This window comes from Rutilus rutilus, assembly GCF_951802725.1.
Source record: "Rutilus rutilus genome assembly, chromosome: 13".
In the NCBI taxonomy this organism is placed as follows: Eukaryota; Metazoa; Chordata; class Actinopteri; order Cypriniformes; family Leuciscidae; genus Rutilus; species Rutilus rutilus.
Window position 1 is genome coordinate 36,565,910 of NC_140218.1, and position 16,463 is coordinate 36,582,372.

The 16,463-nt window shown below is 39.7% G+C and overlaps 2 protein-coding genes across 4 annotated transcripts in view; one reads left to right on the top strand and one right to left on the bottom strand.

Annotated features, from left to right (window-relative positions):
* On the top strand, positions 1–15,876 carry ptpdc1b (protein tyrosine phosphatase domain containing 1b). 2 transcript variants are annotated; one of them, XM_084429116.1, is made up of 10 exons: positions 1–621; positions 1,909–1,943; positions 2,274–2,448; positions 6,798–6,878; positions 6,960–7,078; positions 8,536–8,673; positions 9,749–10,791; positions 14,627–14,809; positions 14,901–15,011; positions 15,085–15,876. In XM_084429116.1, exons 2-10 carry the CDS (start codon positions 1,934–1,936, stop codon positions 15,169–15,171), a joined length of 1,947 nt encoding a protein of 648 aa, XP_084285242.1. In that variant the 5' UTR covers positions 1–621; positions 1,909–1,933; the 3' UTR covers positions 15,172–15,876. The 2 variants fall into 2 exon arrangements, with proteins under 2 accessions (XP_084285242.1, XP_084285243.1); XM_084429117.1 differs by having other exon boundaries at positions 379–621; positions 2,041–2,448.
* fbxw12 (F-box and WD repeat domain containing 12) overlaps positions 14,900–16,463 on the bottom strand; it is a 14,368-nt gene continuing 12,804 nt past the window's right edge. For both annotated transcript variants that reach the window (XM_084429120.1, XM_084429119.1), the window contains exons 9-11: positions 16,296–16,426; positions 15,756–16,208; positions 14,900–15,706 (exon numbers count right to left, since the gene is read on the bottom strand). In XM_084429120.1, coding sequence (XP_084285246.1) covers positions 16,109–16,208; positions 16,296–16,426 — 231 coding nt within the window. In that variant the 3' untranslated portion in view covers positions 14,900–15,706; positions 15,756–16,108. The remainder of the gene's footprint in view (positions 15,707–15,755; positions 16,209–16,295; positions 16,427–16,463) is intronic.

A 16,463-nucleotide genomic window follows, 5' to 3' on the forward strand; every position in this document is an offset into this window, starting at 1 on the left:
GAGAACAAGAAAATCACCTCATTTTCAGTCACTGGGTTCAGTACGAGCTGCATTGACCCTTTTTAATAGTTGAATCAATAGTCATAAACTAAATATGTGCGGTATGTGGGGCTTGGTGTGCATGTACTCATATTTTGAATAAAGGAGAAATTATTTTACTCTTTTGCTGAAATTCTGGACAATCATAGAAGGAACGTGTTTCCCCTTCATTTTCTTTATGGAATAAAACCATAAAATAAGAGTTCAGACAACTATGATGGAGAGAGAGCCAGTGTGCGTCTGTGAGGTCAGAGAAACGGGCTTCTTCAGGAGTAAGTGGATTAGTTGGTAAATCTTGTGCGAGTCTGAAATAGCTGCTCTATTCACTCTTTGGCTTGAGGATGTGACTGCAGTATTAACTTCATTTTCACTCGAACACTCGCCTCTTGAAAATGACCAGGATGCTCAGTGTGTCTGGATGGATCCATGAGTTTTGCACTGTGAAGATTGTGCATCTTAAAGGACGGCAAAACAAATGATAAAGTGACAATTGCTTTTTACTCTAATATCAAGTTATCAAATCAGCTATGGACTCGATGGATCGAAGAGAAAGGACAGTTCATTTTCTCTAGCGGTGTTTGGGTGAGTAATTCACACAGCTCGTTCTTTAGAAGAAATTCACATGCTGCTCGCAAAGGATTTAGTTTCTTGAATGTCACTGAACAGTGAAGAACTGCGGGAACGTCTCCGAGATGCTTGAAGAAACCTTCCTGCAAAGCTACCTGAAAAACTATATGCGCAAGTGTACCTGGACAAAAGCCGTTTTAAACGCAAAGGGTCGTTACACCATATATTGATTTGAATTAGTTAATAGAAGTTAAATCATAAATAAATTCAATTTGTGATTTTATTTTTGAAAGCATTCTCACTTTACAGCATTTTAACACAAGTGCCAGTACTTTTCACAGTACTGTAGCTCTGCAGGAAGGTTTCTTCAAGCATCTCGGAGACGTTCCCGCAGTTCTTCTGGATTTAGTCTGTCTCAGTTTCTTCTGTTTCTTCATGTAATCACAGACGGACTCGATGATGGTGAGATCAGATCATACCGGCAGTTGTCAGACTCCTTGTGCATACACAAATCTCACTGGATTATTACAATTAATGGCAAAAAGAATGTTTGGAAATGTAAACTGATATTTCCTACTGACACACTACAGCAAAAGATATAAATAACTGACTTAAAACCTTTTTTGGGGCGTGGGGGTTGGGGGATATTAACATGCCTAAGACTTGTGCACAGTACTGTACATACATTTTGTTTTTAGCACTGATTTGAAAAGCCTTGGATTTCACATTTCATCCCAAAATTAAACCCAAACTTTCTATTTTGCATAAAGAATGAAACCTGATTTTGTGCATTGTGACTATTTTTGTGGCACTCTTCCATCCCAAATTGTATTGCATCCTGAATATTTTTTTTATAGTAAAAATTATTGTAATGGCTACAATTTTTATATTTAAATCAACAAAAATTAAACGCAACATTAAAAAATACCATGTTGAACAAAATATATATCATTTTTTTTTCCCATTACATTAATGAGAACTGGGGGAAAACTGCTTAATTGCCCTGATTGTTACAATGCAAAAGATCATAAAAATTGTCTTAACTAATAAATAAACTGTTTTCAACATTGATAATAATCAGAAATGTTTCTTGAGCAGAAAATCGTCATATTAGACTGATTTCTGAAGGATCATGTGACACTGAAGAGTAACTGATTTTAAATGGTAAAAACATATCACAAAATTATTGTATTTTTCGATCTGATAAATACAGCCTTGGAGAGACTGTTTTTTTGGCCATTGCTTTGTTCTGGAATGAGCTCTTTGCTGTAGTGCTAATGCGTTTTCCCTGTGCCTGAACAGAGATTGCCATGGAGGAGGGAGTATCATGGACTTTGGTAAGCGACGGCAAAAAGTTACAGCCACATGTGTTATTAGATTGTATTATTAGTCAAATAATAACCATCAGAACGATGTTACACTGTGTTCTTCTAGAGTCCGACTTTACAAGAACCACCATCTGACCTTTTTAAAGGCATTTTGATTTCTTGCTGTAATCAGTAAAGCAACAGGATCTGCATCTACTACACATCTATATGGCAGTACTGAGCCAATCTCATCAGTTGGCCAATTTGTTTTGCTCACCTGAGTAGAAATTTATTTCAGACAGTCTTTCCTTAAGACAAGATTGAAATCGATTAGACTGAATTATGATTGTGTTTTTAAAGTGACGGGTTCCAGGGTTCCCAGAGCCAGATACACAATGGTTGGGGAGGCGCTGCGTTACGTGATCCCCTGCCACATGCAGTGCTCCATAGGGTGTGGAGGACAGGCCTGCAAGTACGAGGACCCGTCCCACTGGAGCGAGGACCGGCAGGCCATACGAGGAGTCTACTCGTCCTGGTACGCTTACTTAAACTTCTTCAAATATAAAAGTCTGACAATTAACCTTCTCTATTTGTTGTGCTGAGATCTCTGTCAAAGTATCATGTTCCTTTTCCTTATTATATGCCAAACAGAATTGCAAAAATAATGATTATTTCAGAAAAGTCAACCTGTAAATTAAGGCTTGCTTGTATTTGATTTTACACTATATTGCCAAAAGTATTGGGACACTCCTCCAAATCATTTAATTCAGGTGTTCAGGCAACTCAGCCACAAAGTGGTAGGCTACGTAAAATCACAGAGCGGGGTCAGCGCATGCTGAGGCTCACAGTGCGCAGAAGTCGCCAACTTTCTTTCAGAAGTCTCAATTGCTACAGACCTCCAAACTTTGTGTAGCCTTCAGATTAGCTCAAGAACAGTGCGTAGAGCTTCATGGAGTGGGTTTCCATGGCCAAGCAGCTGCAGCCAAGCCTTACATCACCAAGTGCAATGCAAAGCGTGGGATGCAGTGGTGTAAAGCGTGGGATGCAGTGGTGTAAAGCGTGGGATGCAGTGGTGCAAAGCGTGGGATGCAGTGGTGTAAAGCGTGGGATGCAGTGGTGTAAAGCGTGGGATGCAGTAGTGTAAAGCGTGGGATGCAGTGGTGTAAAGCGTGGGATGCAGTGGTGTAAAGCGTGGGATGCAGTGGTGTAAAGCGTGGGATGCAGTGGTGTAAAGCGTGGGATGCAGTGGTGTAAAGCGTGGGATGCAGTGGTGTAAAGCGTGGGATGCAGTGGTGTAAAGCGTGGGATGCAGTGGTGTAAAGCGTGGGATGCAGTGGTGTAAAGCATGCCACCACTGGACTCTAGAGCAGTGGAGACGTGTTCTCTGGAGTGATGAATCACGCTTCTCTGTCTAGTAATCCCATGGATGAGTCTGGGTTTGGTGTCTGCCAGGAGAACGATACTTGCCTGACTGCATTGTGCCAAGTGTAAAGTTTGGTGGAGGGGGATTATGGTGTGGGGTTGTTTTTCAGGGGTTGGGCTTGGCCCCTTAGTTCCAGAGAAAGGAACTCTTAATGCTTCAGCATACTTATTTTTATTTATTTTATTCGTTTATTTGACAGGGACCATGCACAGTTCAAGCCCTGTACCAGAGTTAGCTATACAGCTAATTTACATCTGTTACATCTAATGACACACATTGCTTGAGTGGGGGTGGTGCAAGATCATGGGGCAATTTATACATCAGGCACATGTCTACAAAACAGAAAAAACTGTCAAAGGTTAATAGGTTGTATTTTTTTATAATGTTGTTGTTGTAAATGTTGTTGTATAAAATTGTTTTTTTGTCAAGAACTTTCACAGCTTGTTTGTAAAGGGTACATAAAGGTTTTAGTGTAGTCCCACCCGCCTGGGACCAGCTTGTAGAACAGTAAGATAAATGTGAAAAGATCATTGAATGCAAAAACAGTTTAGCCGCGGCTATTGGTAACTGGTGTCTTATATGTCTAAAATTAGCTAAACTAGATCTTTTTTATGTGTTTTTTAAAACTTAAGTTAGAATCAATAATTATGCCCAGATACTTAATGATCAACAATATGTATCACCTCTCCCATAATACAGATATCAGGCTGATGTTGTGTAACTGTGTAACATGTTCATGTTGTGTAACATGCCCACTGTTTTGCTTACATTAAGAGTAAGACAACTGAGAGTTAACCAGTCTGATACTTTGGTTAGAACTGCAGTAAGTTTTGCTGCAGCTTGTTCTCTAGTTTTTGCATGGGTATAGATAACTGTATTGTCTGCGTACATTTGGATGTGGACTTCAGGGCAAATCAATGGCAGGTCATTAATATATAAGCTAAATAAAATTGGTCCTAAAATAGATCCCTGAGGGACTCAGCAAAGGAGGAGCATCTATCATTAATCCTGGTGCACTGCTTTCTCGAATCCTAAATAAGACTCCATCCATGTCAGAGCATTGGGAGAGAAATTAATCTTTGACAGTTTGGATGACAGAACATTATGATTCACTGTATCAAACGCCTTCTTAAAATCGAGGAAAACAGCCCCAACAACCCCTCCATTGTCAAGGCTGGATTTTATTTGCTCAATAAAATAACAAGTAGCTGTTTCTGTGGCATGATGTTTCCTGAATCCAAACTGCATGGGGTGCAGTGGAAAATGGCCTTGATTTAAATAGGCTAGGAACTGGTCACAGACTATTCTTTCCATTACTTTGGAAACAACAGGGAAGATACTAACAGGTCTATAGTTGGTTATATTAGTTGCATCTCCAGCCTTAAAAATAGGGGTTATTACAGCTAATTTCCAGGCATTGGGAAAAAAACTTTGTTAATTTTTTTTTTTTAAAGATTTACCAGATGAGCAATTGGAGTACAAAGGATACTTTTATACTTCTTCAGAAATGCACAATCACAAGTAAAAACATCTTTAGCCTTAGAGTTCTTAAACTTGCCTAAGATTTTAGTTATGGAAGATTCTGGCACTTCAGAAATGCTAAACAGTGGAAGATTATCATTTGATGGTGTAATGACCTTCTCTCTTAGACCAAAGCCTTGTGCCAAATCTTGAATTGAATCTATAAAATAACTATTAAACATAGAAGAAATTTGATCTTTGTCTTTAGTTAAGGTTCCATGTACTTGTAATTCAAACTGTTTATCTCTTTTTTTTTTTTTTTTGGTGTTCTTTAAAGCTCTGTTGATGTTTTCCCAAGTTTGCCTACTGTTCCCTTTAGAATCATTTATAATATCGATAAAAAAACTTTTGCTTTTGTCTTTCTCAATTCATTTACAACTTTATTACGTAACTGTTGAAAGGTTCTCCTATGATGGGCTAACCCTGACTTAATTGCAGTTTTTAGTGCATGATCCCTCTGCTTCATTAGAATCCATACTTGTTCATTAAGCCCGGGCAGATTTAGCTTTTTTCTAGAGTGTGTAACACTTTTACAGAACTCATTTTTAACGCTATATTAACCTTGGTCATTAAGCTCCTAGAAGCAACCTCTAAGTCCTCTGTGGAAAAGATCTCACTCCAAGTTAGTTGATTCAACTGGTTTTCAAATTCATTGATAAACCTCTTTGGTATAATGTTTAAGACCTTTTTACTTTCTTGCTGGTATATGAACCTTTGTTTTGTTAGTTTCCGTGATACCATTGTCAGATTATGATCCGATAGCCCCGTCAAAAAATTTAATGTTTTAGTTATTCTTTCTGGTTTATTACTAAATATGAGATCAATCTGCGTCTGAGATGATGGGGTGATTCTGTGGGACCTTGTATCAATTGTGTTAGGTCAAATTGACTTGTTATATCTTTAAGTCCCATTTGCATTTGCCGGAACCGACAGAATAGAGCCTACCTTGTCCGGTAGATGCAGTGGCAAGTTGTGGGCCACCACTACAGCTGGAGTTAGGCCCAGGATTTTGGTGGACATTGCCTGCGAGTAAGAGAGTATCTGCAAGATAGCAGGATTTTGGTGGACATCGCCTACGAGTAAGAGAGTATCTGCAAGAAAGCCGTTTTGTCGGAGAAGTCCCTTTACCATCTTTCAGTATCATGGAGTGGGTAACAAACTGGCTGTGTGGATTGAAGGTAATAACATGCTGTTTACTTTGTCTTTGTTGCTGTAGGTTTGTTGTCCAACAGCAACGCAGGGTAAAAATATAAAAATATAACTTATGACTATGGCTTTCTGAATCAGAGTAGTGATCATTTCCCCTTGTTTGGCGTTGATTTTAAAGCAAAAACCAGGTTTATCATCTGTCAACTTGGGCATGACGCAGGTAGCACCTGCCTTGCCACAGGTCCAAGACATTTTGGACAATTTCATGCTCCCAATTTTGTAGGAACAGTTTGGGGATGTTCCTGTTCCAACATGACTGTGCACCAGTGCACAAAGCAAGGCACATAAAGACATGGATGAGGAGTTTGGTGTGGAGGAACTGAACTGGCCTGCACAGAGTCCTGCACCTCAACCTGATAGAACACCTTTGGGATGAATTAGAGCGGAGACTGGGAGCCAGGCCTTCTCGTCCAACATCAGTGCCTGATCTCACAAATGCGTTTCTAGAGGAATGGTCAAAAATTCCCATAAACACACTCCTAAACCTTGTGGAAAGCCTTCCCAGAAGAGTTGAAGCTGTTATAGCTGCAAATGATGGACCAACTCCATACGGATTAGGAATGGGATGTCATTAAAGTTCATGTGCATGTAAAGGAAGACGTCCCAAAACTTTTGGCAATATAGTGTACGTGCCAAAAAGTTCAGCATCAAGATTAAACTTTTTTGATATGATAATAACCTGTTTTAATAGATTGTTAATTTACTCTTTGTAAATTTGTCTCTTTTTCTAGGATTACTGATAATCTGCTGGCCATGGCCCGCCCTTCCACTGAAATTATTGAAAAATTCGACATAATAGACCAATTTTTGAGGTAAAACCGACTTAATCTTAATTTAAAGTGCCTTCAGAAAACTTGGTACACACTTATAATTTAACGTTTCGTCGTGTTAAGCTGTGGTTTGAAGACCATCATTAACCTCCAATGCCCTGGTGAACATGCCAGCTGTGGAAACCCGCTCGATCCTGAGAGTGGCTTTACTTACCGACCCGAGACCTTCATGGAGGCTGGCAGTGAGTAACAGTTCATTCTGCTAAATGTGCGCTTTCCTGTGTGATGTGACAAAGTTATAAAGAATCTTCTTAACATCTGTTTGAGTCCTTGTTGATAACAAAACTACCACTACCAGTGCGCAATCATCCAACTATTTCCCATCTACAAACAGTCTGGAAGAAGACTTCTCGTATTTTAGGGGTTGACCCTTTTTTAAGCCCTTCGTCTGCTAAGTTGTTAATAGGTGGAACACCTGTGTTTTGGAAGGAATGGGTTGATAAAAATATAAATATTCTGGAAGATCTTTCTGAGGATGATGCATTGATATCTTGGAGACTTAAACAAGAATTCATCTTGTCTGATGATCAATTCTGGAGATATCTACAGATGAGACATATGCTCAAAAGTATTTTTGCCTCCTCCTCATATGTTCCCAGGGGTAAAAACATTCTCAAGATGATCCAGAATATTATGGGTACTGGTCACAAAGCATCTAAATATAATTCCTTACTTATTAGTCAGACGGGCCAACATATTAGTTCTGCGGTTAAGATAATTTGGGAAAAAGATTTGGGATGCTCATTTGATGATGAGGAATGGGGGAGGATCACTGGTAATGTAAAATTGATGTCTAGAGATATTAGAACACGTCTCATACAATTTAAAATTTTACACAGATTCTACTGGACACCCAGAAGGTTTTAAGGATAATCCTGAATGTTGGCGATGCCAGAGAGGAAGGCAACCTATTTCATATCTTATGGCAATGCTCAGAAGTCCAGTATTTCTGGAGAGAGTTACACGACTTTATTTTAAAGATATCACAGACCCAGTATGATTTCTGTCCTAGTTTATACATTCTTGGTGACCCTCTGCCTTTAAGTTATGTTAAAAAATGAATCACAGTGGATACAGAGCTGCATCATGTTGGGCAGACGTGTGATTGTAAAAACTGGAAATCTTCCGGAAGGCATCCGATTTTTGAGTGGCTTTCGGATTTAGGGCAGGTCGCAGCCCTTGAAAAACTCTCCTATAGTTTGCATGGGAGGATTGATGTTTATATTGATAATAAATCAGATAATAAATAAAGGTCATGGTAAATATGATTTAGCTTATAGTGGGAACTTATGGTGCTTGCAACACCCCTGTCCACTTTGGTGTGAGTTTTGTTTTGTTTGTTTTTCCAAACTGTACTATTTATTTATTTATTATTTATATTGTTACATTTATTGGTTAACTGTGTTGTTTTATATTATTTATTTTATTTTATTTTATATATATATATATATATATATATATATATTTTTTTTTTTCTTTTATATGCCAAGTACATGATTGTTTATATAATTTCTTGTTTGCAAATGAGAAAATCAATAAAGTACAAATCTTCCTAACATCATAATTAAGTAATACCATAGTAGCTGTGGTTGTTCTTTTGTCTTCAGATTATAAAGGTGCTCTTGTTGCTCTATTTTAGTATATTTCTACAACTTTAGATGGAATGACTATGGAGTATCGTCTCTCACATCAATCCTGGATATGGTGAAAGTCATGTCTTTCGCCATTCAAGAAGGCAAAATCGCTGTTCACTGTCACGCGGGGCTTGGCAGAACAGGTATAGTTCTGTTGTGTATGTTTATGGTATATTTAGATGAAAGTGGAGCAGTGGTGGCATCTTTTTTAGGTTGATGTGGCTTATAGGCTTAAGCGCTGATCGGTTGCTGGCAGCCATAAGCTGTCAGTGTCCTCGAGAAAGACACTTAACCTCAGGTTACAGATAGTTAATAAATATTACTTGGTACTTAAATGTACAATTACACTGTAACAAGAACACCGTAAATAAACACCTCCAACATATAGCGCAACAGCATTTTAGGCAACCTGACTTGTAGTCGTTTCCCAATACTGATATTTTTTTGGTAATACAAATACTTTAACTGCATGTCGTGTTTTAGTTACAATAGAGGGAATGCATTGACGTCCCGCGGGAACACACTTCCTCAGCCAGACTGAGTGGTAGAAGACATGACTGGATTTAATAGGGCAAACTTCGAAAACACAAGTAAAACGAATGATTATCAGTATAAACTATAGTGTTCCTTACAACTTACCAAAGATCCAGTGATCCATGGATATTGACATGCAGCCAGAAATCTTGTTTCCCGACATTTATATGAGCCTGATTTCGATGGTGACGTCACACGCATACCCTCTATTTAATATTTACCATCGTCTATTCTGCATAATTGGATGTTTTTAAATAAACACTGACAAAAAAACAAGTTTTGAACAAAATTCAACGGACGATATGTTGATATAGATAACACTGATGATCACCTGGATTTAGACCTATTTATATAAAGCGTTCACAGGCAACTTTGTTGTATCTATTTCCCTGGCGTCGAAATCAGGCACATATAAATGTCAGGAAACACGATTCCTGGTTGCATGTCAATATCCACGAATCACTGGCTCTTTGGTAACTGTAATGAACACTATAAGGAATCGAGTTTCCCCTATTCAATTCAGTCACACAGCAGCTCTTTTGCCACTCAGTCCGGCTGATGGAGTGTGTTCCCGCAGGAAAGTTTTATTTAGGTGTGGTTCCTAGAAAGTAAAAAAAACTAAAACAAACTGCAACATATATACGCAGGCTGGAGACTAACTCTTTTTACACATTTTTGTCATAGGTGTGTTGCTGGCCTGTTTCTTGTTGTTCACCACACAGATGACAGCAGATCAAGCCATTCTGTTAGTCCGAGGCAAACGACCGAACTCGATCCAGACCAGAGGACAGCTCCAGTGCGTGCGGCAGTTCGCTCAGTTCCTCGTTCCCCTGAGGAACCTGTTCGCCAGCGCTGAGCCCGGAGCGCCGGCCGTCACTCTTCCACAGTATCTGATCCGGCAGAATCACATCCTGCACGGATACGAGGCTAGGAAGCTGAGATTCATGCCAAAGCTCGTTCCCCTCGTCTGCAGACTTCTCCTGGACATCGCAGAGAACCGGCAGGTCATCGAGGAGGACATCGTCGAAGTTCCCGACATCACATCTGAAGAAGAGAAACCGATTAATGAGAACTCGATCTATCAGTTAAACAGAGAGATACCGGGAAACGGGATGACGATGATCTGCCCACGTCTTCCAGGTCTTCCCAGAACCAACCGAGACAACTCACAACCTCTTTACTACGTGCGTAAGAGCCTCAGCTACAGCGATTCTGACCTGCGGAGGCTAGCAGCGTCTCTCAACCTCTCAGATAACCCTCTGGGTCTTTTAGCCAGCATACACTCATCAACCTTCGGCAATCAGATGGGACTTTCCCAGAGCTATATCCCTCCTTCTCTGGGCGCTTGTAAGGGCAATCCCATCTACAGCTCAACCAGCAATATCTGGGAGCTGAAGACACTCATGGACCAGAACGAAGGATCTCAGCAGCTCAAAAGCAGGAGGCAGTCCGTCCTGCAGCGAAGCAAATCTGTGGGCGTTTCAGATGAAAAACACTTCACAAGCATCGCCAGAATGTTGTCCTTCTGGAGGAAAGACTGCAAGAAAAGTTCTTCCTCCAACGAGACTGGAAATGTTCATGAGAAAGATCATTCGGAGGTGCCTGTGATCAAGCTCCAGTCCGAGCTGTCTCTGGAGTCCCGCCGCCTCCTGGTGGCTCAGTCCCTCGCCGTGGACCTTGAGAAGGACAGGGTGGAGAAACACATCCAGAAAGTGGCCACTTGGCAGGTATGGGTGCATGTGCTGATGAACTAAGAAGATTAAAAGTCTAGGGTATGGGTTAATACTTCAGAACAAGCATACCTCCAGACATGTGTTTAGCAGGATGAGTTCGGGAACTGCTCCACAATATCATTTATAATCTGATGGGAGATGTTGTTCTTGTAGTCTAGGTCTTGATCTGATTCTAGGTTTTGGCTTAGGTTTGGTTAATTTTGTGAATTGGTAAGTTTCATCAGGGTTTGAAGAAATATACAGCTGAGTATCATCAGCATAACAGTGAAAGCTAATGCCATGCTTCCTAATGATATCTCCTAATGGTAGCATGTACAGAGTGAACAGCAACGGTCCTAGTACTGAGCCTTGTGGTACGCCATACTGAACTTGTGATCGATAAGACATCTCTTCATTTACTGCTACAAACTGATAATGGTCAGATAAGTATGATTTAAACCCAGCTAATGCAATTCCACTAATGCCAACATAATTTTCAGTCCATTTAAAAGAATGTTGTGGTCGATAGTGTCAAATGCAGCACTAAGATCGAGTAACACTAATAGAGATACAACCACGATCGAATGATAAGAGCAAATAATTTGTGACTCTAACGAGAGCTGTCTCGGTACTATGGTACGGTCTAAATCCTGATTGAAAATCCTTGCAGATATCATTTCTTTCTAGAAAGGAACATAGTTGTGAGGATACCGTCTTTTCTAATATCTTTGACAGAAAAGGCAGATTCGAGATCGGCCTGTAATTGACTAATTCTGTAGGATCAAGTTGCGTTTTTTTAACAAACGTTTTTTTAACAAGCGGTTAACAAGCCAGCTTAAAAGTTTTTGGAACGTATCCTAATGACAAAGATGAATTAATGATATTAAGAAGAGGATCTATGACCTCTGGAAGCATCTCTTTCAGTAGCTTAGTCGGTATAGGGTCTAACATACTTGTTGTCAATTTAGATGATTTAACGAGTTTAGAAAATTCACCCTCTTCTATAGCAATAAATGAATTGAATTTTTCCTTGGGGAGACTACAGTGCACTGCCTGATGCGATACTGTAGTAGTAAGTTGCATAGTTATAATTTTCTCTCTGATATTATCAATCTTATAAGTGAAGAAGTTCATAAAGTCATTACTGCTGTGTTGCTTGGAAACTTCTGGGCTAGAAGGTTTATTTTTTATTTTTAGCCACTGGCTCAAATAAATACCTAGGGTTTTGTTTATTTTCTTCTAATTGGGCTGAAAAATAAGCAGATCTAGCAGTTTTAAGGCCTCTCTGTACGCAATCGTGCTCTCTTTCCATGATATGCGAAATACCTCTAGTTTTGTTTTCTTCCAGTTGCGCTCCATTTTTCTGGCTGCTCTCTTAAGGGCCCGAGTGTACTCGTTGTACCACGGCGTTGGACTATTTTCTTTAATCTTCTTTAAGCGCAACGGAGCAACTGTGTCTAAAGTGCTGGAAAAGAGAGTTAAAAGTTTCTGTCGCAATATCGAGTTCTTCTAAGCTATCTGGGATGCTGAGATGATGAAACTGATCAGGAAGATCATTAATAAAGCAATCTTTAGTGGCAGAAGTGATGGGTCTAATATATTTGTAGCACGGAGTCGACTTTGCAGCCTTGGCTAAATGAAGTTTACACGAGACTAGATAATGATCTGAGATGTCATCGCTCTGCTGCAGAATTTCAAAAGCATCAACATTGATTCCATGTGATAATATTAGATCTAGAGTATGATTACGACAATGAGTAGGTCCTGACACGTGTTGTCTAACTCCAATAGAGTTAAGAATGTCTTTTAATGCCAAACCCAATGCATCTTTTTCGTTATCCACATGTATATTAAAATCACCAACAATTATGATTTTATCTGCAGCCAGTACTAACTCTGATAGAAAATCAGCAAATTATTTTATAAAGTCTGTATGGTGCCCTGGTAGCCAGCACAAATCTCAAACGTGATTTATCATTTACACTATATATTGTTACATTAAGTACCAACACTTCAAAAGAATTATATTTGAAACTAGACTTATAAGTAATTCTGAAAATATAACTATAAATTACAGCAACACCTCCCCCTTTGCCTTTCAGACGAGGTTCATGTTTATAACAGTAATCTTGGGGCGTGGACTCATTTAAAGTAATGTAATCGTTTGGTTTTAGCCAGGTTTCTGTCAAACACAGCACATCTAGATTATAGTCTGTAATCATATCATTAACAATAAGTGCTTTTAAAGTAAGGGATCGAATATTCAGCAACCCAAGCTTTAGCATTTGCTCATTTGTATTATATCTGTTTTTTATTTGTTGAACATCAATTAAATGTTTACCCTTAGATGGGTTTGGAAGTTTTTTGTATTTCCTAATTCGGGGAACAGACACAGTCTCTATATGCTGATATCTAGGTGAAAGAGGCTCTATGTGATGGGATTTATCTGACCTCAGTGACGTGAGACAGCTAGCAGACGGTCGGTTTAGCCAGTCTGTCTGCTTGCTGACCTGATCCCCAATTCATGTTTGAGCTCTAAGACTATGTGCCATATTACTAAAGAGAAGAGCAGCACCATCCCAGGAGGGATGAATACCATCTCTTTTCAACAGGTCAGGTCTGCCCTAAAAACTTTCCCAATTGTCTATGAATTCTATATTATTTTGCGGACACCACTTAGACAGCCAGCCATTGAGTGAGGACAATCTACTAAGTATCTCATCACTCCTGCGAACAGGAACGGGGCCAGAGCAAATTAGTGTCTGACATCGTACTTGCGAGTTTACACACCTCTTTAACGTTAATTTTAGTGATCTCCGACTGGCCAAGTCGAACATCATTAGTGCCGACGTGAATAATAATCTTAGAGAATTTACGATTAGCATTAGCCAGCACTTTTAAATTTGCTTTGATGTCAGGCGCTCTGGCTCCCGGCAAACATGTGACTATGGTGGCTGGTGGCTCTATTTTCACGTTCCGTGTAATAGAATCGCCAATAACTAGGGCACATTCAACAGGATTCACAGTGGGTGTTTCACTGAGTGGGGAGAATCTATATGTTATTGTAATCGGAATAGAAGAGCGGTGTACAAATAATGGTGACTTGACAGCGCCTGAGCAGGCGTAGATAAGTCCTACTACAGGTCTTCCAGCATCCCTTCGCCACCAAAACTGCACCTTCTTGGTTGGTCACCACTAAAACCAGAAAAGTAAGTCCTAGGGGGAACTTCAGGCTCAGGTTGATGAAAGCCAAATATGTATACCTCCTCTTCATTAAAGATTACATGAACATGTGAACTAGTGAAAATCTTTGCTGTGAAAATTCAGCTTCTTCTCTGTTTCAGTTAATTTAAAAGCCTAGCCTAGTTGTTGAACCAACAGGTCAGGGGTTTATGTGGCCTGGCGTTTTTTTGGTGTGGTTCGCTTTCACACTGCCCTTTTTGCAAGTGAACCAAAATTTGTAAACAAAACCACACATGTGCTAAGGTCATCCATTCATTGGACAGAAATTCGAACCGTACCAGAGTTGGATTGGAGCCGGACCGAGACCACCTCTTCAGCTGGGTCTCGGTACGGTTGTTTGGTCCGCACCCGAGTGCGATTGCTGTATACACACCTGCCCAAAAGATCTGCATCAAGGAGGGAAAAGAACTTGAGTTCGATTCAATCGGACCAAACAAGACAGGTGTGAATACACCCTTAGTCCGCCAGCCATCCTCACTGTCCTGCTGAAGAAAGCCAGCTCTGCATCCAGGACCTAGTTATTGTCTTATCTAGCTAATCAACAATCTATTCAAGTCATATAGAAAATATGACCTCAAGGTTAGTACATGTTCGTTCTTTTCTGCAGGCCGACCTCAATCGGCAGGGAGCGTGGGAGCGACTGTGTTTGGAAAAAGACCCGTTTATTCTGTCTGGAATCTTGTGGTCCTGGTTGGAGCAGCTCAAAGAGCCGATCATCTCAGCTCACGATGTTCACGCGCTACACGAGACCAGCCAGGACCCCATGACGGTCCTCAACTGCCTGGATAGGGTGAGATCACAAGCGGCATGATCCATGCATGATTCTAAATGGAACTAATTTCATGGAACTAATCGGAATCCATTCTTATCACCAACTTCAGGCTTCCAGAGAAACAGTGAGGTGTATTCTGGACTGTTTCGCTCATTTATTTACAATACCCGAGGAAGTCGAGAGCGCTTTTCTGGAGCGAGCAGCAAAAGCTTTCACACAGGTACTGTGTCTCATTCTAAAGATGTGTCTAAATGCTTACATGCACACTTTGATTCACTTTTTGCTTTCTTCAGATGAAAAGCACAGATGGTGGGAAGAGCATCTTGAAGCTTGTTCTGCATGATTTGAGGTCGGCCGCCATGAACGACTTTGAGGTGTAACACAGGTAACAATACCTAACTGAACACCTTCACTGCAAAGAGAGTTCATTTACATCTCTGTCCATCATCAAAGAAAAGCTCCACACATCAGTTTCTCAGTGACCGGTGAAGCTTGCCACAGGACTGAAGAACAGGGTCATGGGAGAGTCAGTATTTAAGTCTTTGTTTGTTCCTCGCCTCTTAGTTCAGATTAACAATACATGATCCATTGTTCCATTTGTAAGCGCTGAAAAATCCATCTTATATGGTTAATTGGGTAACACTTTACAATAAGGTTCATTAGTTAACTACATTTGTTAGCATGAACTAATAATTAACTGCACTTATACAGCATTTATTATTCTTTGTTAATGTTAATTTCAACATTTACTTATACTTGAGTATTTACTAACACTTAATTCACAGTGCATTAACTAATGTTAACAATATTTTAACAATGAACAGCTTTATTTTTTATTAACTAACATTAACAGATTAACAAATACAGTAACAAATGTATTGCTGTAAGTTAATACATTAATTCATGTTAATAAACCTTATAGTAAAGTGTTACCGTTAATTGATTTGATGTAGAAAAAAATCACATACTGTTTATTATGTGCCATGGTGTTAATACTTGAAAAGCACTGCAACTGAAACCTCTCATTTTTGTACCATATTTGTACAGTTATTTGTAATAAAATAAGTAGATTGTATGCAAATGAGAAATGAAAACTGTCTTCATTTTACATTAATGTGAAGGCGAAGGTGTGTGCACTAACTGAAGATTAGCTAATTGCAAAGAAGAAAAGTTATGTTTTATGCAAACAATTACACGCTTTTAACAGTTTTGAATTGTTTGAAACAACTTTTTTATTGTCTCCTCAATGCAAGATCATCTTTGCCTTAACATGGATCTGGTCAGTGAGTGCAAATGATCTGAATACATTTGGTGATTTCAGAAATCAAAGGTATAAGCCTTCAAAACATCCTTCCCATCCAATGACTCCGCAGAGGCCACAATACTGGAATAATCACAGGCAACGTTGGTGAATCCTCTAGACAGAGAAAAAAAAATAAGAAAATACCTGTCAAAATACAGTACATGTGAACATCACTTGTCAGTACGGGTGATACCGCTGTACCTGGATCTTGTGAAGGATCCTCCGAGCAGGTGATACTGGCTCTCGAGGGTCAGCCCATGTTCTGGGTCATTTCTCCAGGTCAGTACTCTGAGAGACAGGTCTCGAGATGCGGTCACCACCCGAAAACTGTCCTGCAGGGTCAGCACAACTCATGCGTTATAAGCGAGA

Coding starts and splice junctions, on each gene's coding strand:
- ptpdc1b (XM_084429116.1), top strand. Junction 2,449..6,797: donor CGAGGAGTCTACTCGTCCTG/GTACGCTTACTT, acceptor CTCTTTTTCTAG/GATTACTGATAATCTGCTGG. Junction 6,879..6,959: donor ATAATAGACCAATTTTTGAG/GTAAAACCGACT, acceptor CGTCGTGTTAAG/CTGTGGTTTGAAGACCATCA.